The sequence below is a fragment of the Lepus europaeus genome, chromosome 4, assembly GCF_033115175.1.
Source record: "Lepus europaeus isolate LE1 chromosome 4, mLepTim1.pri, whole genome shotgun sequence".
NCBI classification, from domain to species: Eukaryota; Metazoa; Chordata; class Mammalia; order Lagomorpha; family Leporidae; genus Lepus; species Lepus europaeus.
In genome coordinates, this window is record NC_084830.1 from 90,383,195 (window position 1) to 90,408,830 (window position 25,636).

The 25,636-nt window shown below is 39.5% G+C and overlaps 1 protein-coding gene across 2 annotated transcripts in view; it reads left to right on the top strand.

Moving 5' to 3' along the window:
* Positions 1–25,309, top strand: part of ATP6V1H (ATPase H+ transporting V1 subunit H) — a 113,997-nt gene extending 88,688 nt beyond the window's left edge. For both annotated transcript variants that reach the window (XM_062189589.1, XM_062189588.1), the window contains one exon: positions 24,975–25,309. In XM_062189589.1, coding sequence (XP_062045573.1) covers positions 24,975–25,035 — 61 coding nt within the window. In that variant the 3' untranslated portion in view covers positions 25,036–25,309. The remainder of the gene's footprint in view (positions 1–24,974) is intronic.
* Positions 25,310–25,636: the final 327 nt, after the last annotated feature.

Sequence of the window (25,636 nt, forward strand, 5' to 3'; positions counted from 1 at the left end):
AACAATTAAGCTGAGATAATAAATAAGGAACCAGCCATATGGTTCAGTTATTGGGCTTAATTAAGCATTTCAGGTAGAGTGAATAAGAGCAGGAAAACCATGGAGTAAGAATGAGCATGGCTTGTTCAAAGCAATGTATGGAGACACATTTAGTTGTGACGTTTGGGGGATTGTTGCCACTTTCACCTGAGGGGTAGACACTGGGGATGTTGCTAAATATTCTGCGTTGCACTGGAAGTCTGCTGCATGAGACAATTCTCTGGCCTTCTGTGTCAGCGCTCAGGCAGAGAAACTCATTCAAAGGAAGATGCATCGGTCAGCTTTGAAAAATATGGATGAGGCGAGTTAGGCAGGGATTTAGTTATGTGGATTCCTGTAGACTCTTGTTTGATTCTTGCTGTTGTACAAAGAGGTGAAAGCTGTTGGAAGGTTTTCAGGCAAGGCAAAGACAAGATTTGTTTATGTTATAAAGAACACTGTAGGCTGGCGCTGTGGCTCACTTGGCTAATCCTCCATCTGTGGCGCCGGCACCCCAGGTTCTAGTCCTGGTTGGGGCGCCGGATTCTATCCTGGTTGCTCCTCTTCCAGTCTAGCTCTCTGCTGTGGCCCGGGAGGGCAGTGGAGGATGGCCCAAGTGCTTGGGTCCCTGCACCTGCATGGGAGACCAAGAGGAAGAACCTGGCTCCTGTCTTCGGATCAGCGCAGCGCTCTAGCCGTAGCAGCCATTTGTGGGGTGAACCAACGGAAGGAAGACCTTTCTCTCTGTCTCTCTCTCTCACTGTCTAACTCTGCTTGTCAAAAAAAGAAGAAAAAAAAACAGAATAGGGTAAATATGAAAACAAGACTGTTTTAATTGATTCTCATGGTGGTCTAGTATAGAGTTGGTTGGTGATTTGGCTAGATGACAAAAACTGAGATGAGAAATAGATAGACTTGAAGAAAATTTCAGAGCTTGTGCTAACCACACTTGATGATCTGAAAGTATTTTTACTTTCTGGATGTCCTTAGTACAAGAGGAATGGAATTAAAGCATAGAGTATGCTAAACTGTTTTTCATCTATTTAGTGGGAGGAAAGAACTTCAAGCCTGTCAGTAAAAGATGGAAATAAAAATTATATTTTAGCAACCCTATTTTCAGCAAAGAGGAAAAATAAAACTGACTTTCACAGAATCTTTAGGTTGAATTTCTCTTGTGTCACTTTACTCCAAAATAGAATTTTCAACATAAATGATTTGTTTCATAATTTGATATTTCTCAGTTTATTTATATATCTTTTGTGGAATTAAAGAATGTTGATATTTAATCGTGTTCAATGCTATTCCAGCCAATAAACACAATATTTGCCAGATGTTTTTCTAAAGATTCTGTGAAATGTTTTCTGAAGATTTTTTCTTTTTGTTGAAATTAGGGTTGCTAAAATGTAATTTTCATTTTTATTAATAAAGTTTTTTTCATTCTGATAGTTCTTTTAAAAAATTGCTCTAGGGTTTAATGTTATTCTTATTTTTTATTTTATGTAGTGTTTGCTATTATGTACTGTTTTTCTTGTTTGTATTTTGTATGAAATAGAATGTTGATTTTTTTCCCTTTCCCAGTGGAGAAAAATTTTTGGTTGAGAATTTTTGTTGTTCAAAGATCACACATGAAAGATGAAAATTTTAAAATTAGATTTTTCCCCTTGAATTTAGGAACTTGCCTCAGTCTCTCAGTACATTTTTCCATGTGTGATTATGTGTGTATCTTTATAAACAGGGTATTTGTTCTTCATTATTGACTAGAAGTTTCCCTTTTCCTTCCTGTCTCTAATTATGTTCCAGAGTATTGAGTATTTTATTATGACATATCTCTTTTGCATTTAATGGAGCAGCTTAGTTGCAGTTTTTTCTACATATTTCCTTATGAAGACTTTTTCCTATGAAGGAAGATTAGAATTCACATATGACCCCTGTACTTCCTTGTGATTTAGTCTTTGGCTCTTTGTGCCAGAGAATGAAAATTGCTCTAGTAGTAGCAATTTAGTTTAATATCAGCTTACTATGAGACCAAATAGAATATCATTTGGGAAAGTAAATTTGCAAAATATTTAAAAGGGGTTTCAATCAATGCTTTTGTGTAAGTATCCTACTTGCTTTTATTAAACTATACTAGTAAAGTCTGTCTTTCTGCTTACCTAAAATATGGACTTTTGGGCCTGAAATATGCTACCATATTCTGAAGATACTGATTGAATCTTATAAAATTCTTTTGGAGTTCACTTTCATGCTACATGAAAATTTGAAAACACATTGATTTTTCTTTTTTTTTGTAATGTTTGTTTTGATTTAGATTAGAATGAGTTATTGTAATGTTCCAAGTGGAATAAACTATTTGAAAGTAATTAAAATACAGTCATGGCTGAAATGAGAGTAGAAGTCTGTGTGGCAGCAGATTCGGCTTCTCCTGACCCCTGGGATGGTCTTTAAGCCTGGTTTGCGGAGGCTGTGCTTTCAGATTTCCAGTACAACTTTGGTGTTTTTACTGTTCTCCCCTAAAGGAGTTTGATATTTTTTGATATTAGGTTACTCTGGAAGTTTCTATTAGACTAAATCATAAATTTGGATACAGTAAAGTTAACCTTTCTTTCTGCAGGGAATTTAAAAATAATGAGTATAATATTAAAATTACATTTTTAAGTTTAAATTAGATACTTAGAGCATGATGGAACTGGCTAGCTATCTACTTTGGTTTTGATTCTGGTTTTAGGAGATAAATATTAGGTTTCTTGATAATATAGAGAAAGATTTGAGTTTATATATGGCATGGAATATAGAGTTATATAACATGTTAAAATAATTCTTTTTCATGATTTTATGATTAATTCAAAACTATTTTCATGAATTATAGGTCTTAGAATAGCCAGTGTTTTTTCCATTTCTACTTGACATCTGTATTGACATTAAAAAATGGATTATAATAACCCTGAGTGGGGGTGGGGAATACAGTGGAGGAGTAGAGTTGCTGGGAGGGGACAGTTGGCACACACTGGGACCCCTCAACTCAGGAGGTCAGGTAGGGTGATCCAACTCACAGGTGTCCCTCCAAATGATGCATGCAGATCTCTGATCTTGTCATACCCATTGTGGCATTCCTGGTGCATCTCTTGTTCTTTTCAGCAGTACTGGATTTTTATACACATAAATTTGACAAGATTTATAAGCAATGACAACTTAACTTACTCTGAAGATCTTTTGTATTTACTCCTAGTTCAAACTTTATAATTTAACATCATAAAATGTCATCATTTTTCTCCTACAGAATGATTTTAAATGTAATCAACCTCTAATTCAGAAGCAGCAATGTGTGCATATGGACAGCTCAGGACTTCAGGAAAGACACACTGAATTTTGTAGGTAGAGGATCTTGTGTAGAACTTCTTGTTTGTGTTTCTAGATTTGTTTTCAACCTTTTCTCAAACAGAATAATGAACTATATGAGTGTTACCCATTCTATATCTTTTATACATAGGTAAATTAATACAACAAAGAAATTCACCAAGCCTCAGATATAGGTAATGCTACTTTGTTCTGTGATGTTTCCATATGCCTACAATATTTTTGTTTGTCTTTAAGGATGTAGCCATGCATAGTGATTAAAATAGTAGCTTACGGGGCTAAGCCTCCGTCTGCAGCACCAGCATCCCATATGGATGCCGGTTCTAGTCCTGGCTGTTCCTCTTCCAATCTTGCCTGGCCTGGGAAAGCAGTAGAAGATAGCCCAAGTCCTTGGGACCCTGGACCCGCGTGGGAGACCCAGAAGAAGCTCCTGGCTCCTGGTTTTGGATTGGCTCAGCTCTTGCCATTGCAGCCATTTGAGGAGTGAACCAGCAGATGAAAGATCTTTCTCTCTGTCTCCCTCTATCTGTAACTCTACCTCTCAAATAAATAAACAAAATCTTAAAGAAAAAAAAAAAAGAGTAACTTATTTGAATTGAAGAAGAAAACCTTTTAACATTAATAATTATGTTACTAAGATATTCCGTATGAATTTAAAAAACTCATATGTCCAGATTTAATATTTTTCCAGAATTAATTTAGAAAATTATAGTCTCTTTCTGGCTACCTGGGATTTTTCACATTATTCTTAAGACATTTTTAATGGGGAACTCTTTCCAAATATCTGTAGCATCCTAGGTTTTGTGTATTTTAAAAATACAAATACAACCAGGTTTAAAACAATGTCACAACCCATTTCAAGGAGAGAGGAATTCTTTTTTTTTTTTTTTTTTTTTGACAGGCAGAGTGGACAGTGAGAGAGAGAGAGACAGAGAGAAAGGTCTTCCTTTTGCCGTTGGTTCACCCTCCAATGGCCGCCGCGGTAGCGCGCTGCGGCCGGCGCACCGCGCTGTTCCGATGGCAGGAGCCAGGTGCTTCTCCTGGTCTCCCATGGGGTGCAGGACCCAAGGACTTGGGCCATCCTCCACTGCACTCCCTAGCCACAGCAGAGAGCTGGCCTGGAAGAGGGGCAACCGGGACAGGTTCGGTGCCCCGACCGGGACTAGAACCCGGTGTGCCGGCGCCGCAAGGCGGAGGATTAGCCTAGTGAGCCGCGGCGCCGGCAGGAGAGAGGAATTCTTTGGAGCCATTTTCTCACCATCAGTTGATGATTCAATTTTCTAGTCTCAAGTTGCTTCTGCTTTGCTAGTTAAGAGATGCTTCTTGGGGCCAGCGCCGTGGCACAGTAGGTTAATCCTCTGCCTGTGGCGCCGGCATTCCATAATGGCACTGGTTCTAGTCCTGGCTGCTCCTCTGCTGTGGCCTGGGGTAGCAGTAGAAGATGGCCCAAATCCTTGGGCCCCTGCACTCTCATGGAAGACTGGGAAGAAGCACCTGGCTCCTGGCTCCAGATCGGCACAGCTACAGCCGTTGCGGCCATTTAGGGAGTGAACCAATGGAAGGAAGACCTTTCTCTCTGTCTCCCCCTCTCACTGTCTGTAACTCTACCTCTCAAGTAAATAAATAAAAATATTTTAAAAAAAATTTAAAAAAAGAGATGCTTCTTGAGACTGTACTTTTTATTTCCCTGGATACTATGTACCCTACACTTAATTACAGTCACTTTAGAAATACCAGTGTAATACAAATTTTAGATTGTTGCAAAGCACCAACCTAAATTACCATTTGGAAGAGATGGATAATAGCCACTTGACAGTAAAGAAAATAAAATACCTGATGGGTAATGGAGTCTGTGTACTTTATCAATAATTATGAAACCAGCTCAGATTTTGCACATGTGCATGTGACTGAGTTGTATGGATCTGTGTATTGAGTTCATGTTTTTGTTTGAATAAGACCAGTCAGTTAGACAAGTAAATATCTGAACTGGGTTTTGAAGGATTAGTAAAGCAGTGACAGAAACATAGGCTGTCCAGTAAGAAGCAACAGAGAAAACAAATGAGTTAACTTGCTTTGCTTTTAAATGTTTTCTCTCTTTTTTTCTTTCTGTGGGTGGGGCAGTTACATTGTGGTCACTGGCCTATTTTATCTGGGCTTTGTGTGTGTGTATGTTTTATTATTTTATTTTTTTTATTTTTTAAAGATTTATTTATTTATTTGAAAGTCAGAATTACACAGAGAAAGAGAAGCAGAGAAAGTTCATTCTGACTCCACTGTTTCACTTCCTATTGGCCACAACAGCCAGGGCTGGGCCAGTCTGAAGCCAGGAGCCAGGAACTTCCTCCAAGTCTTCCCATGCTGGTGCAGGGGCCCAAGGACTCAGGCTATCTTCTACTGCTTTCCCAGGCCATAGTAGAGAGCTGGATGGGAAGCAGAGCAGCTGTAACTTGAACCGGCGCCCACATGTGATGCTGGCACTGTGTGTGACGACTTTACCCGCTACGCCATAGCGCTGGCCCCATGTGTATATTTTAAATAATCAAACAGCAGTAGAATGGCTTGTAGATAATGCTAAAAATGAAAACTGAAGTAAACTTTGTATTTATTCCTTAAGAAGTTTAATTACATTTTTATAATTATTTTCCCAGTTTTCTTTTATGTGTGTCACGCAGTTGTTACATCTTGATGGAGACAACATAAACTCATGTATAATGGAAATGAATTGACAGGTTTTTGTCACTATTAAAAATCTGAGGAATTGCCCAAACAAATGGTTGTTAAGTCTGTTATCTTGATGTAAATATCCTTAAATTGAAGTTTTATGAAATTTACATTTAATAAGAATTATATAGCAATACAATAACTTTTTATATCATAATTTATTATTATTTGCTTATTTTTATTTATATGAGAAGTAGAGAAATACAGTCAGATGGAATGCCCATCTCCTGCTTCACTTCTTAAATGCCTGTAACAGATGAGGCTGGACCACCTCAAAGCCGGGAGCAGGGAACTCAGCCTAAATTTCCTATGTGGTTAGCAGGAACCCAAGTGTCTGAGCCATTACCACTGCCTCCCACGGTGTACAGCAGCAGGGAGCTGGAATCGGGAGTGGAACCAGAATTTGAATCCAGGCACTCTGATATGGAATACAGATGTCTCAAGAGGCATCTTCACTTCTAGCCTACATGTCTTGTTTTCCACAAACTTTTTGAAGTCACCTCATATTTTTTGTCCAATCTAGAACCCCACATTGCATTTTGTTGTTATTGTCTCTTTAGTCTGTTTTAAATATAACAATTTTTTGGTCTTTCTTATCATTGCTACCTTAGAAGACTATGGGGCAGCTACTTTTTAGAATGTCTCTCTGATGCTTCCTTATGACTAGATTGAGGCTGTGCATTTTGTGCAGGAACACCACAAGGGCTATGCGATGTGCTTCTCAGTGTTTCTGTCAGGAAGCTCCTGAGTCAGTTTGTCCAACAAACTGGGGGCAATTGCTACCTGGAAGAAGCTCCTGGCTTCTTGCTTTGGATCAGCCCAGCTCCAGCCATTCCAGCTCCAGCCTTTGTGGGCATTTGGGGAGTGAACCAGCAGATAGAAGATCTCTCTCTGTCTGTACCTCTCTCTCTCTCTCTCTCTCTAACTCTGACTTTCAAATAAAATAAATAAATCTTATTTATAAAATAAACAAAAGCAAACAACATAACTCCTAAGGAATTTAGATTACTTCAGCCGTTTGTTTTCTTTAGTTACTTGTTCAGTTACTGTGAGTGAGATGTAGCACATTGTAAGATTCCTATGTTTATGGCTAGTGTGTTAGATATGTTACAAGAACATTAAACATGATAATTTTGAGACTGTTCTTTTTTTATATCTAATTTTGCTTCGCCTACATAACAGAACTGTGTTGTTGTGCCTGTGCAGGCATGCACACATTTCCTGTTTACAAGATGTCTCTTGCATATTGTGTGTTTAAAGTCAGATATGTACAATTTATTATTTCTTGACAACCTACACTTTTGTCAAAAATTTTTGTACTAAGAAGTGCAAGTTATTAAGAAAATGTGTCCAGATTTATTACATTTTTGCTAAAATTTAAGTGATGTTAAAGTTGACCCTTCAAGATAATCTAAAAAAATGCACTCTTTTCATAGATTGTCAGAAGAAGCTGTACATTTAGCTAAGAAATAATGTAAATGATAACTTCTTAAAGATTTATTTTATTTATTTGAAAGGCAAAGTTACAGAGGGACAGAGGGAGAGACAGAGAGCTTCCATTTGCTGATTCACGCCCCAAATGGCTGCAACTAGGCTGTAGCCAGGAGCTCTGCTGCTTTCCCACCACACTAGCAGGGAGCTGGATCAGAAGTGGAGCAGGTAGGGCTCAAACCTGCTCCTATATGGGGTGCTGGTGCTGCAGGTGGTGGCTTAACCCAGCCTACAAATAATATTTTAGAAAAAAGTTAGCTACTAGAGTTTCTACCAGAGCAAAACAGAATTGTAGTTGGTTCTACTGGTGAAAAGAATATCTTAGTAAATTAAAGTCTAAACATATTTTGCTTGTTCTTATCTTCACCAGGATTGGTTTGTTTGTACGAAACAAAAGCCTACTCCAGTTAGCTTAAATACAGGAAGATCAATTCATTAGCTTAAATATAGGTAGCACACAAGATCTGATGGTGGGTAAAGTCAAGCTGTCTCCTCATACTGAGAACCAGAAAGCTGACAAGAAGCAAGCAGTAATTTTTTTCCATCTCCCTTTCCCTGTGAGCCACATGGTTTCTGACATCTCCAGCCTGTCTGTTTTACCAGGCAGATGGCTCTGCTTTGGAGCTTGTCTTTTCTGTTTTCGCTGTTGATGTCTGTTGCTATTGCCTTATCCACCGTCTCCCCAGCCCTCGCCATTTCTGTCTCCATTGCAGCTGCTTTGCCAACGCTTTATGGAATGATTTAAATGTTTCTTGTTGGTCTCTTCTTTTGTTTCTCCCACACTCTGGCTTTTGTGCAGGAGATCTGACTATATGCAGGTCTTCCCTAGCAATCAGATTCTCCTTTCCTATGCCCAGGGACTGGGTCTGCCCCAGTAGGTTGACTGGCTGGCGTTAAGCACTGCATGCTGCTCCTGGCTGGCTGTTGGTGGAAAGAGATGCCTTTTCACCCCTGTTTCTCCTTTAGGTTTGGGATAATGATTCTGTTGCCAGTAAAAGGAAAAGTGACTAGACTTCCTTGGTGTTAAGAAAATGACTCCTTAGAAAAATAGAATTCCACCTGACTCCTAAGCCCTAAATTAATCATCTTCCCAGATCATTTTAGGAGTGGACAGAATATGAGTTACAGGTATTTTAATCAAGTAAATATGGCTATTATCTTTGCCTTCAGATTTTACAGATTAAGTAAATAGTATTTGCTTCTCTCTCTCTTTTGATTTCTTGGTTTTTTAACTCATGAGAATGATTTCTATCTCATGTAATCACTTTGCTTGTTATGCTCATTTTAGTATAGAATCAAATAAATAAATTAGATAACTTATGTTAAATTAGTATTTTAAAATATTAAAGGACTGAGGCAGGCATTTAGCCTAGCAGTTAAGATGACTGCATCTTACATCAGAGTACCTGGGTATGATGCCTGCCTCCAGCTTCCTGTTAATGCAGACTCTGGGAGGCTGCAGTGATGACTCCTTCCTGATACCTTGGGAGACCTAGATTGAGTTCTCAACTCCTAACTTCAGCCTCAGCCCAGCGCCAGCTGTTGTGGGCATTTGGGAGGTGAACTGGTGGATAGAAGCTTTTTTCTCTCTGTTGTCCTCTTGGTCTTTCGAAGGAAAAAAAGTTATAAAATCTGTGCCTATATTAAATATTCACTTGAGACTTTTTAAAAGTAGTGATTTTTAATCCAGCAATCTTAGAACCTGTTTTTTTCTTGTCCAAGACCCCATACTGTGAAATTTCTGTATTATCATATATTTTTAAGAAAGCACTTCTTTATCATTTTGTAATCTCGTTGGAGTACTATTTTTATGTTTCTCTTATGGTTTGCCTTTTTACATTTTAGAGTTTCAAATATACAGAAGTTGTTTGCTGGTAATAGAATATTTTAATTGTTGGGGGGCTCTTGTTTTTATGCTTTCAAAGAGAAATCATGAAGTCTTTTCAAGTATATATATATTTATTTGAAAGTTAGAATTACAGAGAGAGAGAGAGAGAGAGAGAGAGAGAATTCTTTCATCAGCTGTTTCACTCCTCAGATGGCCACAGTGGTGAACCCAGCCAAAACTAGGAGCTCTATTCAGGTCTCCCACGTGGATGGCAGGGGCCGAGTACTTGGACTATCCTCCACTGCTTTTCCCAGGTCATTAGCAGGGAGCTGGATTGAAAGTAGAGCAGCCAGTGCCCAAATGTGTTGCTGGCATCATGGGTGGCAGCTTTACCTGTTATGATACAACGCTGGCTCTGAGTGTCTTCTTTAAATAGTATTCTGAAGTTCCTCTTGGTAGCATGGTACAGTAGTGTCTATTTAGAGTCTCTTAGCTTTGATTTATTTTAATGCTGCTCACTTGTCTCTATGGAAATTAAAAATTTTTGATGCCTTAAACTTGAATAATTAAAAACATACCTTTTAAAATTATGACTATATTGAAAGGCCAGCACAAAACTCACCAAACACTGGTGTAAGGGAAAAGGTTTATTGCCGGGAGGGGGTGGGGGTGAGGAACCCGACAGGTCGGATGGAGAGAGCAAGAGAGAGGAGAGATGTTGTGTGGGAAAGCAGTCCTTGTTATAGCCTTGCAGAGATGAGGGAGTGGGAGCAGTGAATCTCGTTAGAATGGGTGGAGTTGATGCTTGTGGTTGGGCCATTTGGTCACCTGACTCCTAGTAAGCCAGGCTGGATTCTGGAGAGGCCAAACTTATTGTGCAAGGTGGCGACTGGGTCATAGCCTAAGATGGCATCTGGGGCTGAAGATGGTGCCTTAGATAAGATGGCAGCATTTCACTAACATTCCTCCCTTTTATTTTATATAAAGCAAGTATTATGTGGGATTACATTGGCCCCAAGAGCCCAGGATGGGTGGTGGGACGATGATCTACCTTCTAGAACCACTTCCTGCTGACATGGGGTGATGAGTTACTCTCTGTGGCATGGGGCGATGTCTGAAGCCACAATCTCCTGGGTAAAGAGCCGAGTATACCCCTGTAGCAGTATTTGGTTGACTGCCTGGTTGGTGAAGGCTCGTTCCTTCCATTATCACTCCCTGTATAAGCATTTCAACAAACAAGGTAATATAAAGGCCAGGGTGAGAATAGCAGTCAGTGGTCCTAGGAGTGGCATTAATAAAGTAATTTAAATTTTGTTTTACCTGGCCCAATTGATTAATAGCAACGTTGTTTTCCCAGAAAAATACAAATTTTCCCTTTTTAGCTGTCATAGGATTTAAGGTCCAGCTGTTCTATAGGACCACACCTGTTAGTGAGGTGATTTGGCTTTGGAGACCTCAGATGGCATCAGCTGAGGTCTCAGTGGACCTAGTGACCTCCTCTTGTAACTTTTGGAGTTTTTGGAGTCGGTTTGTGGAGATACCGTTGTGGTCCAAAGCTGTTCCTGAGATCACTACTGAGGAGAGGAAGGCTGTGAAGTTGATCCCAACCAAAACCAGGAGAAAGACCATTCATCTCTTGTGGGTAGAGGGGTTTGTCTGTAGAAAAATTCTGCTACCTTCACAATCACCCTGGGCTCCCGTGGGATGATGGTTGTAGTTGGGTGGTGGAGTCTGGGCTCTTTTAATCCTTGGTTGCCAGTCCTAGAAGGTCAACTCAGGCATGGGTGGATTGGAAGGCCATTGACCTGATAGACAAGAGGACAATCCACACCCAAATGGCCATTCTGGTGACAATTAGGATAAGGACTCAGTGGGTCCCTAGGGTCAGGACATGTTGTGGCCCAGTGGCCCATTTGGCCACATTTAAAGCACAGACCCAGAGGACCCCTGCGGTCAGTGGGGCTACTGGAGGCAGCAGGTTGTTGAAAGGCCTTGGCCAGCATTTGAAATTTGGCCTTTTGAGCTCTCTTCCCACCTCTAGCATTTTTACCTGTGGAGTTAGTAGGCCCCTCTTGAGCCACTTATTTATTTTTATTTATTTATTTATTTATTTTTATGATTATTTAATAAATGTGAATTTACAAAGTGTAACTTTTGTATTGTTGTTGCTTCTCCCCCAACCTCCCTCCCTCCCGCAGCCCTCCCCTCTCCCACTCCCTCTCCCATCCCGCCCTTCATCGAGTTTCATTTTCAATTACCTTCATATACAGAAGATCAACTTAGTATATACTAAGCAAGGATTCAAAAGGCTACACTCACACAACCGCACAAGGTATAGGGTATTGTTCAACTAGTAGTGTTGTTTTTAAGTTTCATAGTAAAACACATTAAGGACAGAGATCCTACATGGGGAGCCTGTACCCAGTGACTCCCTTTGTTGATTTAACAATTGGCACTCTTATTTATGGCATCAGCAATCACCCGAGGCTCTTGCTATGAGCTGTCTAGGCTATGGAAGCTCCTTGAGTTCACCAACTCTGAACTTGTTTAGTCAAGGCCATATCACAGTGGAGGTTCCTTCCTCCCTTCGGAGAAAGGCGCCTTCCTCCTTGATGGCCTGTTCCTTCCACTGGGGTCTTGTTCACCAGGATCTTTCATTTAGATTGTTTTTGCCACCATGTCGTGGCTTTCCATGCCTGTGAGACTCTCATGGGCCTTTTAGCCAGATCCGAATGCCCCAGGGGTTGATTCTGAGGCCAGAGTGCTGTTTTGGGTGTTTGCCATTCTATGAGTCTGCTGTGTGTCCTGCTTCTCCCGCAGGATCATTCTCTCCCTTTTAATTCTATCCTTCATTATTTGCTTACACTGGTCTTGTTTGTAAAATCTCTTCGACACTTACCCTATCTTTTTGATCGGTTATGTACTTATACTTATCACTTTACCAAGTGTGCTGGCATTGGTACATGCCTCCTTGATAAGATTGAGTTGAAATCCCCTGGCACATTTCTAGTTCCACCATTGGAGGTGAGTCCGAGTGAGCCTGTGCCGAGCTATATATCTCCTCCCTCTCTTATTCCCACTCCCATATTTAACAGAGATCACTTTTCTGTTAATTTTTAAAGGCCTAAGAATGATTGTGTATTGATTACAGAGTTCAACCAGTGGTATTAAGTAGAACAAACCGAGCAACAACAACAACAACAGCAACAAAATACTAAAAGGAATAAAATAGTAAGTTGTTCCTCAACAGTCTAGACAAGGGCTGATTATGTCATTGTCTCTGATAGTGTCCATTTCACTTCAATGGGTATCATTTTAGATGCTCGTTTAGTTGCCATCAATCTGGGAGAACATATGATATTTGTCCCTTTTAGACTGGCTTATTTCACTCAGCATGATATTTTCCAGCTTCCTCCGTTTTGTTGTAAATTCCTGGATTTCACTGTTTTTTACTGCTGTATAGTGTTCCATAGAGTACATATCCCATAGTTTCTTTATCCAGTCATCCGTTGATAGACATTTAGGTTGCTTCCATGTCTTAGGTATTGTGAATTGAGCTGCAACAAATATTGAGGTGCAAATGGCTCTTTTTTTCTCCCCTTTAATTCCATTTGGGTAAATTCCAAGGAGTGGGATGGCTGGGTCCTGTGGTAGTGCTATATTCAGGTTTCTGAGGACTCTCCAAACTGTCTTCCATAGTGGCTTTACCAGTTTGCATTCCCACCAACAGTGGATTGGTGTCCCTTTTTCCCCATATCCTCGCCAGCATCTGTTGTTGATTGATTTCTGTATGTAAGCCAGTCTAACCGGGGTGAGGTGAAACCTCATTGTGGTTTTGATCTGCATTTCCCTGATGGCTAGGGATCCTGAGCATTTTTTCATGTGTTTGTTGGCCATTTGGATTTCCCCTTTTGAAAAATGTCTGTTAAGGTCCTTGGCCCATTTTTTTATTGGGTTGTTTGTTTTGATTCTGTGGTATTTTTTGATCATTTTGTAGATTCTAGTTGTTAATCCTTTCTCTGTTGTGTAGTTTGCGAATAACGTCTCCCATTCTGTTGGTTGCCTCTTCACTTTCCTGACTGTTTCCTTTGCTGTAAAGAAACTTTTCAATTTGAGGTAATCCCATTTGTTTATTTTATCTCTGATTACCCATGCCTCTGGAGTCTTCTCCAGGAATTCTTCGCCTGTTCCAATATCTTGGAGGGTTTCCCCTATGCTCTCAATTAGTTTCATGGTGTCACGGTGCATCTCTAGTTCTTTGATCCATGTTGAGTGGATTTTTTTATAAGGTGTAAGATAGGAGTCTTGCTTCATACTTCGACATGTGGACATCCAGTTTTCCCAGCACCATTTGTTGAACAGGCTGTCTTTGTTCCAGGGGTTGGTTTTAGGTCCTTTGTCGAATATGAGTTGGTTATAGATGTTTGGATTGATCTCCGGTGTTTCTATTCTGTTCCATTGGTCTATCCATCTGTTTTTGTACCAGTACCAGGCTGTTTTGATTATAACTGCCCTGTAGTATGTCTTGAAGTCTGGAATTGTGATGCCTCCAGCTTTGTTTTTATTATAAAGGATTGCTTTAGCTATTCTCGGTCTCCTGTTTCTCCATATGAATTTCAGCATTGTTTTTTCTAGGTCTTTGAAGAATGACTTTGGTATTTTGATTGGTATTGCATTGAACTTGTAAATTGCTTTTGGAAGAATGGACATTTTGATGATATTGATTTTTCCAATCCATGAGCATGGCAGGTTTTCCATTTTTTTGTGTCATCTTCTATTTCTTTCTTTAGTGTTTTGTAATTTTCATTATAGAGGTCTTTGACATCCTTGGTTAAATTTATTCCAAGGTACTTTATTGTTTTTGTGGCTATTGTGAATGGGATTGATCTTAGAAGTTCTTCCTCAGCCCTGGCATTATCTGTGTATACAAAGGCTATTGATTTCTGATCATTGACTTTGTATCCTGCTACTTTACCAAACTCTTCTATGAGTTCCAATAGTCTCTTATAGGATTTATTGGGTCGCCTATATATAGTATCATGTCATCTGCAAATAGGGATAGTTTAACTTCCTCCTTTCCCATTTGTATCCCTTTAATTTCTTTTTCTTGCCTGATGGTCCTGGCTGATATTTCTAGGACTATATTGAATAGCAATGGTGAGAGTGGGCATCCCTGTATGGTGCCAGTTTTCAATGGAAATGCCTCCAACTTTTCCCCATTCAGTATGATGCTGGCCATTGGTTTATCATAAATTGCCTTAATTGTGTTGAGGAATGTTCCTTCTAACCCCAATTTGCTTAGGGTTTTCATCATGAAAGGGTATTGTATTTTGTCAAATGCATTCTCTGCATCTAATAATATGATTTTTGTTTCTCAATTTGTTAATGTGATGTATTACATTGATTGACTTTCTAATATTGAACCATCCCTGCATACCAGGGATAAATCCCACTTGGTCCGGGTGAATGATCTTTCTGATGTGCAGTTGGATTCAGTTTGCCAGATTTTGTTGAGTATTTTTGCATCTATGTTCATCAGGGAGATAGGTCTGTAGTTTTCTTTCTCTGTTGTGTCTTTTCTGGGCTTAGGAATTAAGGTGATATTGGCTTCATAGAAAGAATTTGGGAAGATTCCCTCCCTTTCAATTGTTTTGAATAATTTGAGAAGAACTGGGGTTAGTTGTTCTTTAAATGTCTGGTAAAATTCAGCGGTGAAGCCATCCAGTCCTGGGCTCTTCTTTTTTGGTAGTGCGTTTATAACTGATTCAATTTCTTCCATGGTTATGGATCTGTTTAGATTTTCTGTATCTTCATGGCTCAGTTTAGGAAGGTTGTATGTGTCCATGAATCTATCCATTTCTTTCAGGTTCCCCAATTTGTTAGCATACTTCTCTTTGTAGTGGTTTCTGATGATTCTTTTTATTTCTGTTGTGTCTGTTGTTACATTTCCATTACTATCTTTGATTTTACAGATTTGGGTCTTCTCTCTCCTTTTTTTGGTTAGTTGGGCCAATGATGTGTCGATTTTGTTTATTTTTTCAAAGAACCAGCTCCTGGTTTTGTTGATCTTTTGTATTGTTTTTTTTTTTGTTTCTTTTTTTTTTAATTTTTTCAACTTTTATTTAATAAATATACATTTCCAAAGTACAACTTTTGAATTATAGCAGCTCTTCTCCCCATAACCACCCTAACACCCACAACCATCCCATCTCCCACTCCCTCTCCCATCCCACTCTTCATCAAGATTCATTTTCAATTATCTTTATATACAGAAGATCAACTTAGTATATACTAAGTAAAGATTTCAACAGACTGCACCCACAAAGACACACAAAGTATAGAGTACTGTTTGAGTAGTAGTTTTACCATTAATTTGCATAGTACAACACATTAAGGACAGAGATTCTACTTCGGGAGTAGGTGCATAGTGACTCCTGTTGTTGATTTAACAATTGACACTCTTATTTATGACATCAGTAATCACCCGAGGCTCTTGTCATGAGCTGCCAAGGCTATAGAATCCACTTGAGTTCACAAACTCTGATCTTATTTAGACAAGGCCATAGTCAAAGTGGAAGTTCTCTCCTCCCTTCAGAGAAAGGTGCCATCTTTGATGGCCCATTCCTTCTGCTGGAATCTCACTCAGAGATATTTCATTTAGGTTTTTTTTTTTTTTTTTTTTTTTTTTTTTTTTTTTTTTGCCACAGTGTCTTGGCTTTTCATGCTTGAGAAACTCTCATGAGCTTTTTAGCCATATCCGAATGACTTAAGGGGTGATTCTGAGGCCTGAGTACTGTTTAGGACATCTACCATTCTATGAGTATGCTGTGTATCCCGCTTCCCATGTTGGATTGTTTTCTCCTTTAATTCTATCAGTTAGTATTAGCAGACACTAGTCTTGTTTATGTGATCCCTTTGACTCTTAGTCCTATCATTATGATCAATTATGAACTGAAACTGATCACTTGGACTAGTGAGATGGCGTTGGTACATGCCACCTTATGGGATTGAATTGGAATCCCCTCGCACATTTCTAGCTCTACCATTAGGGGTAAGTCTGAGTGAGCATGTGCCGAACTGTACATCTCCTCCCTCTCTTATTCCCACTCTTATATTTAACAGGAATCACTTTTCAGTTAAATTTAAATGCCTAAGAATAATTGTGTGTTAATTAAAGAGTTCAACCAATAGTATTAAGTAGAACAACAACAACAACAAAAAACACTAAAAGGGATAAAATAATAAGTTGTTCCTTGACAATCAGGACAAAGACTGATCAAGTCATTGTTTCTCATAGTGTCCACTTCACTTCTACAGGTTTCCTTTTATGTGCTCAGTTAGTTGTCATCGATCAGGGAGAACATATGATATTTGTCCTTTTGGGACTAGCTTATTTCACTCAGCATGATGTTTTCCAGATTCCTCCATCTTGTTGCAAATGACCAGATTTCATTTTTTTACTGCTGTATAGTATTCTTTAGAGTACATATCCCATCATTTCTTTTTTTTTTAACTTTTATTTAATGAATATAAATTTCCAAAGTACAGCTTATGGATTACAATGGCTCCCCCGCCCCCACAACTTCCCTCCCACCCACAACCCTCCCCTTTCCTGCTCCCTCTCCCCTTCCATTCACATCAAGATTCATTTTCAATTCTCTTTATATACAGATAATCAGTTTAGCACATATCAAGCAAAGATTTCAACAGTTTGCCCCCACATAGCAACACAAAGTGAAAAAATACTGTTGGAGTACTAGTTATAGCATTAAATAACAGTGTACAGCACATTAATGACAGAGATCCTGCATGATATTTTTTTTAAAAAAATTGATTAATTTTCTATGTAATTTCCAATTTAACACCAAGGTTTTTTTTTTCATTTTCAATTATCTTTATATACAGGAGATCAATTCAGTATATACTAAGTAAAGATTTCATCAGTTTGCACCCACACATAAACACAAAGTGTGAAAATACTGTTTCAGTACTAGCTATATCATTACTTCACATTGGACAGCCCATTAAGGACAGATCCCACATGGGACGTAAGTACACAGTGACTCTTGATGTTGATTTAACAATTTAACACTCTTGTTTATGGCGTCAGTAATCTCCCTAGGCTCTAGTCATGAGTTGCTGAGGCTATGGAAGCGTTTAGGGTTCGCCGACTTCGATCTTATTCAGACAGGGTCATAGTCAAAGTGGAAGTTCTCTCCTCCCTTCAGAGAAAGGTACCTCCTACCTTGATGGCCCCATTCTTTCCACTGGGATAACGCTCGCTGAGATCCTTCATTTAGGTCTTCTTCTCCTTCTCCTTCTTCTTTTTCTTCCTTCTTCTTTCTTCTTCTTCTTCTTCTTCTTCTTCTTCTTCTTCTTCTTCTTCTTCTTCTTCTTCTTCTTCTTCTTTTTTTTTTTGACTGTCTTGGCTTTCCATGCCTAAAATACTCTCATAGGCTCTTCAGCCAGATCCGAATGCCTTAAGGGCTGATTCTGAGGCCAGAGTGCTATTTAGGACAACTGCCATTCTATGAGTCTGCTGTGTCTCCCCCTTCCCATGTTGGATCCTTCTCTCCCTTTTTTGTTTTATCAGTTAGTATTAGCAGACATTAGTCTTGTTTGTGTGATCCCTTTGACTCTTAGATCTATCAGTGTGATCAATTGTGAACTGAAATTGATCACTTGGACTAGTGAGATGGCATTGGTATATGCAACCTTGATGGGATTGTATTGGAATCCCCTGGCACGTTTCTAAGTCCATCATTTGGGGCAAGTCCGATTGAGCATGTCCCCAATTGTACATATCCTCCCTCTCTTTTTCTCATTCTTATATTTAACAGGGATCACTTTTCAGTTAAGATTTAAACACCTAAGAATAATTGTGTGTTAATTACAGAGTTCAACCACCAGTACTAGAACAAAAAAAATACAAAAATGGATAAAGTATTACATTGTACATCAACAGTCAGGACAAGAGCTGACCAGGTCATTGTTTCTCATAGTGTCCATTTCACTTCAACAGGTTTCCCCTTTGGTGCTCAGTTAGTTGTCACCTATCAGGGAAAACAAATGATATTTGTCTCTTTGGGACTGGCTTAATTCACTCAGCATGATGTTTTCCAGATTGCTCCATTTTGTTGCTAATTGTTTTTAAAGATTTTATTTTATTTATTTATTTATTTAAGAGGAAAAGTTGTAGACAGAGAGAGGGAGAGGCAGAGAGACAAGTCTTACATCCATTGGTTCATTCCCCCAAATGGCTGCAATGGCCAGAGCTGGGTTGATCCTAAGCCAGGAGCTAGGAGCTTCTTCTTGGTCTCCTATGTGGATGCAGGGACCCAAGCACTTTGTCCAGCTTCTGCTGCTTTCCCAGGCCATTAGCAAAGAGCTGGATCCGAAGAGGAGCAGCTAGGACATGAACCCGTGCCGTGAAGGGATGCCAGTACTGCAGACAGAGTCTTAGCCTACTATGCCACAGTGCTGGCCTCAGGATCACTGACTGTTTAAAAAATTCCATGAATCACCTATTTAGGAATTTTGCTAATCTGTCAATCTTTGAATCTTGATGCTATTAGAAAATAAAATGGCCAGTGATTACAAAAATATACTTGAGAATATAAATTGAGGGTTCTTGTTGAAATGTTCTTGAGCTTACTCTACTTAAATCTACACAATAATAGCTCTACAGCCAGTGGGAAGTAGAATAATGTACTAGGAGGCAGTAGTGTGTAGTGATTAAAACTGTGAATTTTAAAGTCAAGCAAAATTGAGCAGATATGCTATCTGCTAATAATTGGTTTTCCTAACTTTACATGTCATTTATCATTGCTAAACTCTAGTTATTTATTTATGAAATGGGATTCATTTATATTTATGGATATTATTGTAAAGAAAATGTATATCAAGCAAGTAGCACAGTGTTTAAGTAAATAGTAAACACTAAGGAATAGTTTGTATTGTGATGTTAAATACTATACTACTGAGTTTAACATATTATGGAAACTGGCTATACAATACTTACTTTTGGAATTTAAATGTTTCTATAAATTAGATGCAAATAATTTTTATGTGCTCACTTGTTACATAGGAAAAGCTAATTTTTTTTCAGTTCATAAAAACAAAATTTGCTTTATGTTTAATATTCAAAATCCAGATAAAGCAGGGGGAATTACTAAATTCATTAACTAAACTATATTGAATTAGCATTAAAACAGCAATGTATAAAATTGTTTACACTATTTTTCTCTTTACCAAATATAAATTTAAATTATAAAAAACTACAAAGTTCATATTTTCTAAGATAAATTGTTTTTATACATTTGGAAGCAATACTTTATTAATGCTTTGTATTATACTAACTTGTTTCCAAAGCAGAATAGGTAAAAGTTATGACAAATATGACTCAGTGGTACTTTTATTTATTTATTTATTTTTATTTTTTGACAGGCAGAGTGGACAGTGAGAGAGAGAGACAGAGAGAAAGGTCTTCCTTTTGCAGTTGGTTCACCCTCCGAAGGCCGCCGCGGCCGGCGCGCTGCGGCCGGCGCACCGTGCTGATCTGAAGGCAGGAGCCAAGTGCTTCTCCTGGTCTCCCCTGGGGTGCAGGGCCCAAGCACTTGGGCCATCCTCCACTGCACTCCCTGGCCACAGCAGAGAGCTGGCCTGGAAGAGGGGCAACCGGGACAGAATCCGGTGCCCTGACCAGGACCAGAACCCGGTGTGCCGGCGCCGCAGGCAGAGGATTAGCCTATTGAGCCACGGCGCCGGCTCAGTGGTACTTTTATTAATTATTATGATAAACATACAGAAAGAACTGGGGTTTAGAATTCTGGGAACACTATGATTTTTGTTATGAAAAATTTACATGCTGAAAGAAAACTAGGGAAAATAGTACAAAAATACTATTAATAGTGGGTTTTCTATTGAACTTTTGTGGGAGTCAAGGCAAAAGAAAAATAAGACTTTGTTTTTTTTTGCCTGATATGTTTGTTAATCAAAAATTCATTTTTTTTTCATGCCACTAAATTTTATAGGTAAACTTACCAAGTGGTTTCTAGCACTAAACTTTATAGCTGAAGTTACCATGTGCAGGTGAAGTTAGCAGGTCGCATTCTATCAGTCAGTATCTGCAAGTACAGTTTTAAAGAAAGAACAGCATTTGAGTTTTGAAACAAGTAAGGAACTGTGACAATATGGCTTACCTGTACATAACACATTGAAGGCCTTTCTGATATTCTAAGAGTTAATGTAGCTCAGGTAGATGCTTCCTGGTGCCTTAGCTTCTAGAAATTAGAATGGAAGCCAGATAGCAAACATTATCTTCAGCCTCTGTCCCGTCTCAGCTGCCTCATGGTGCCTTATAGGACTGGCAAGCAGCTTTTCTATATTTCTGAGGGAGATGCAGACACTTTGGCACCAGATGGTGTGATCTCTTTGTGAACTGTTTTTGGGTTCTTAACAAAGCGAGTTGATGTTTAGACTACTCCTTTTTTCAGTTTCAGAGATGTTGCGATTCCAAAATATTTCAGTTAGGGATGAAATCAAAGAGAAACATTTATACTTCTCAGATTATGCTTGGTAGGTAGTAGAAGTGAAGATTTGACTTCTGAAGATTGCTGATATAAGTTAAGCTCCTTTTGAGTGAATTATAAGTGGATTTTTTTTGTTGGTCATCTTCACATGTATAAAGAAAGATCAACTCAGTACTCAGATAATTCTTTTAAAACATCTCTTCCTGAGTCCTTTGTTATAATTATAACCCCCTAAAGTAAAATCCATACTCATTTTTTCCTTTTGTCTTAACAGTAATGTAACTTTAATCTGAAGAAATATTCACACCCTCTAGTTGTCTTCCAATCTGAAAAATAGAAAACAGCATCTATTTTCTGCACCTTTCCAGGCTCTTTTTGGAGGCTGGCAGCTGTCCTAGGGAAGGGAGCACAGGGGCATAAAACAATGAAAGGGGATAATGTGCGGGTGTCCTGAAGTAAATGTTCTGTGAGAGCTTGTGATTCAGTGGGAATGGTGGTAGCCAGTCTGTATTCTCAATCCTCAGTTCGTGTTGTTAAACTTCACTGTACCTGGGGTCACTGGGATTCAGAGGCAAGTTTGTGTCCCTTCATCTTGGGAATGTTATCATTGATGATAGGTAGCCATTTGGGCCCAGGGGGGCAGATTATGACACTTTATAAGCCAAGTTCAAAGGAGTCAGTTTCCTTCCAACCCTTGTGTATATTATTAGGTCCTTTGCTTGCTTGCTTTTTTTTTTTTTTTTTAACTTAGATTTATTTGAAAGGTAGAGTGACAAGAAGAGACATAGAGCAAAAAGATCTATAAATCCACTGGTTTACTCCCTAGATGACCCCAACAGCCTAAGTCAGGAGCCTGGAACTCCATCTGAGTCTGCTACATGGGTGGCAGGGGTCCTATGAATCGGGCCATCATCTGCTTTCCCAGGCACGTTAGCAAGTAGCTGGATTGGAAATGAAGCTGCTAGGATTTTGACATGGGATGGTGTAGGCTGTGGCTTAAGTTTCTACACCACAACAGCAGTTCCAGTCCTTTTCCATAGTACAGGATCTTTTCCACGTGAGTGCTAGTCAGCTCCCTCCAGTATTTTAACAACCCACACACCACAACAAACATGGTGATTTCAAGAAACCTTCAGGAGATTTGATTATTTTCTCTATGCTTACTGTCTGGGTTCTTCTTTTGATTGGCCTTTGTCATTTTGTGACCTATATTTCCACAAGTTCAGCTCACAAAGTTCCATGTGGGGCCCTTGGCTTCTAAGTTGTCAGTTGCATCATTTATGTCTATCTATGTCCCTGTCTTTCCCCCAAATGCTAAATTATATAGACTCCTTGGCAGACAGAGGAAAGGAGACTGATTTTTCCACAGGTTATGAAGAAGGAGATGCCTCCGGTATGCACCTGTATATATGGAAAAAATGAGAGTGTAGGAGGGGCTGTTGTCTATTATGTATACTTTTGGCCAGGAGAACAAATGGAAGAAGATGAACAAGAAAGGAGCCGTGATTTGCTTTATCTCTAAATTCTCTGCTAGAACAACTTACCTCCTTGTTGTTGAAATACCCTCCTGCCTTGACCCTCCTTCAGTAATGCCCTGTTTGGGAATCAGTGATTTTCCCCGGCTCCAAGAATTCACTCTTGTTTCCTAAATATTGGTTCAGTCTGGTAGGGGAATGAGCCAGGCTTTAAGTATCTGGAGGCCTCTGTGTGTGACGAGACCCACGAGGACCTTTGTGTCACTTAGCAGTTCATAGTGTGAGCTTCTAGAGGCATTGCTAGGTCCTCTTGCCAGGTGTCTTGGAAACTTACATCTTAGGACAAGGTCCTTGACCTTGATCCGTTATGGCAAGAACCATGGCTGAGGAATTGAAGGCAGCACAGTTTTTAAGTTCCCTTTTTACATTTTTTTTTCTAAGAAACTACACTAAACAGAGGAGCATTCAAAGTCAGAATATTTGAAGATCCCCTTGAAGTGCACATATCTAAATTCAGGCTTAATTACTTATGCACATTTAGAAAAAGCTAATGCAAGATCTGGAAATTGTGTGGTAAATGTCATCACCCCACCCTGCAGCCACCCACCCTAAGAACACCAACCCTGGCAGCACAGATATGTCTTAGTTTCAGGCCTTCCCAGAGGAGCAGCATTAACAGTTGTCATAAACTCTTGCAATTTTCCTTCTAATGAAGTTTATAGGATGGCTTTCCTTTTAATCTTTACATAAATTAGACATTGCTATTTACAGAATAATTTACAGAATTAAGATTCCATTGCCTAATTATGTCGGGTAGTTGCTAGTAACATGAGACTATTATACACTTTGATGTGACACCCCAAATTAGAGAGTCGGTCATCAGAACTTTCCTGTAAGGATAAAAAAAGATCATAAACCATTTCCATGTCAGCCTCCCAGCATCTGCAACCACCATTCACTTTCTTCAGCCTTTGGAAGGGATCTGGGACATCTCACACGTAGGGATTTCCTTCTTCCTTCGCCTATACCACTGCGGGTCATTTTCCCCTTTCCTATTGTGTGGGCTTCTTGCTTTTCTCAGTCTTGTTTCATATCTTAGTGCTTTGAACTAGGCTGTGACAGCAGAGTACAGTGCATAGCAGGTGGAACACACAGGTTACTCCTTTTTCCTTATTCAGGCCTCTCTGGAGAAAGGAAGAGTAGCAATTTTCACTAGACGCTGATGGCGCCCAAAGTTTCCTAGTGGGGCACAAACAAGAAGAGGTGTGGCATGGCAGGTTAAGCTGCTGTCTGTGGTGCCAGCATCCCATATGAGTGCAAGTTCAAGTCCCAGCTGCTCCACTTCCTACCCAGGTCCCCATTAATGCACCTGGGGAAACAGCAGAAGGTGTGTGGGGACCTTGTACCCAAGTAGGAGACCTGGATAAAGCTCTTGGCTTCCACCTGGCCCAGCCCAGGCCATTGCAGCCATTTTGGGGATGAACCAATAGGATCTGTGTGTGTGTGTGTGTCTCCTCTGCTTTTCAAATAAGTAAATCCATAAATAAATAGACGCGATGGAATGGCTGGTTGATAAGGCAGGAGGGGATGGTGCTGACTCATGCTGCCTGCTGCTTATCCTGGGCCATCACAAGCAGTACCTCCTGAAACCTTGCAGGGACATCGTGACCCCTGGGGCTAGAATGTCTATGAAGTGAAGGAGCTGGAATGCAAGCCTAGGTCTCCGAAACATGTTTTCTTCTTTTTATAAAAGGGAATATTTTTCATAGTCTTAAAAAAAATATTTTTCTGGGTTCTTGTTAGTTCTGTAGAGAAGTTTGGGCAACTCCTTCACAGGCTAGGGGAAAAGATTATTTTTTGTCCTGGACTGAATAGAAGCTGTGGGTACATAGTCAGTTTTTTTCTCTGAAGGAGATTGCTCCAAGGTGCTGTTGCTCCATGTGTAGAGTGGGCATTCCATCACTCAGCGCTTGTGATGGTTCTGGGGGTTCAGTGCAGTCGGCTTTGTGCAGGTGTTCGGCCATGCCACGCACAATGAGTGCACCTCACAGTTTCTGTTAGAGCTGTGATCCCGACATTACTCTCAGGCTTCCACTTCCTGTGCTTGCGGATTCCTCCAAGGGTGCAGATGGGTGTGTTCTCTAGCATCAGGAAACGTGCTTTCCACGTAGGAGGCCACTTGGAATCATAATTCAGTTGATTTTTTTGAACTTCTAAAATTGCGGAAGTGGCTGGCAGTGGTAATAAACAAAACTTTTATCTGAGCAGGAAAGTAGACTTTCCTCGGGAAATCTGCTCACATTGCCTTGTGATCATTCATGTTTGCAGAATTACTAGTTGTGTGTCATGACTTACTTTGTATAGGGTACAAAGAGTAGAGTCCATATAGTACAAGTACTTTTGAAATGTGGAAAATTTGGTTTGCTAGGACTATTTTATTACTAACTTGCAGATGTTAAAATAAGTCTGTAATGACAGTGTATTTGTGTTTCAATTTTGAAAGTGATTGTTCCTTAAATTCTAATTTGCTTCTGTCATTTCATTCTTATTTTTTAGGGAATATCTCGGCAAACAGCTTCAATCAGAGCAGCCTCAAACTACTGCTGCACGGAGTTGAGCACTGCCTCTCAGCCCCCTTATCTGTGGCGGAGCACCTGGAGTGGGGACCTCAGTGTTTAGGGTTGAGAATGAATCACTTTTCATTTTGCTAGTACTTTTCTTCCATCGTGTGGCTTTTCCCAGTGCTATTTTCAAAAACAAGTGTTTGGTCTTTAAGTTGTAAAAAAGTTGCTGCTTTCTGTATCTAAAGAAAATACTACTGTTATATATACTGCTTGCAATTCCTGTATTTATTGTTCTCTGGAAATGAATATAGTTATTAAAGGATTCTCACTCCAGACGTGTCATTTTATGTTACTTCTTCCTGACTTGGAACAAAAGTCACCTGTTGTCCTTTTTCAAAGCAAATTGAAAGAATTTTTCTTGCAAGGTATTTAATGGTAAGTAAATGTTTTGAAGTTCTCTATCATCCAACTATCCATTATCTGAAAACATATGTCCATCTATCTGTCCACCTGTCAGTCATCCATCCCTCATCTCTGACGTCTGTTTCTTCATGTGTACCCTATCAGCTATCTGTACACACACTGTAACTGTTACTTAGATTAGCAATGTTTAGAGAGCCTTAAAATCTCAAATTAATTTTTAACATGATGTTA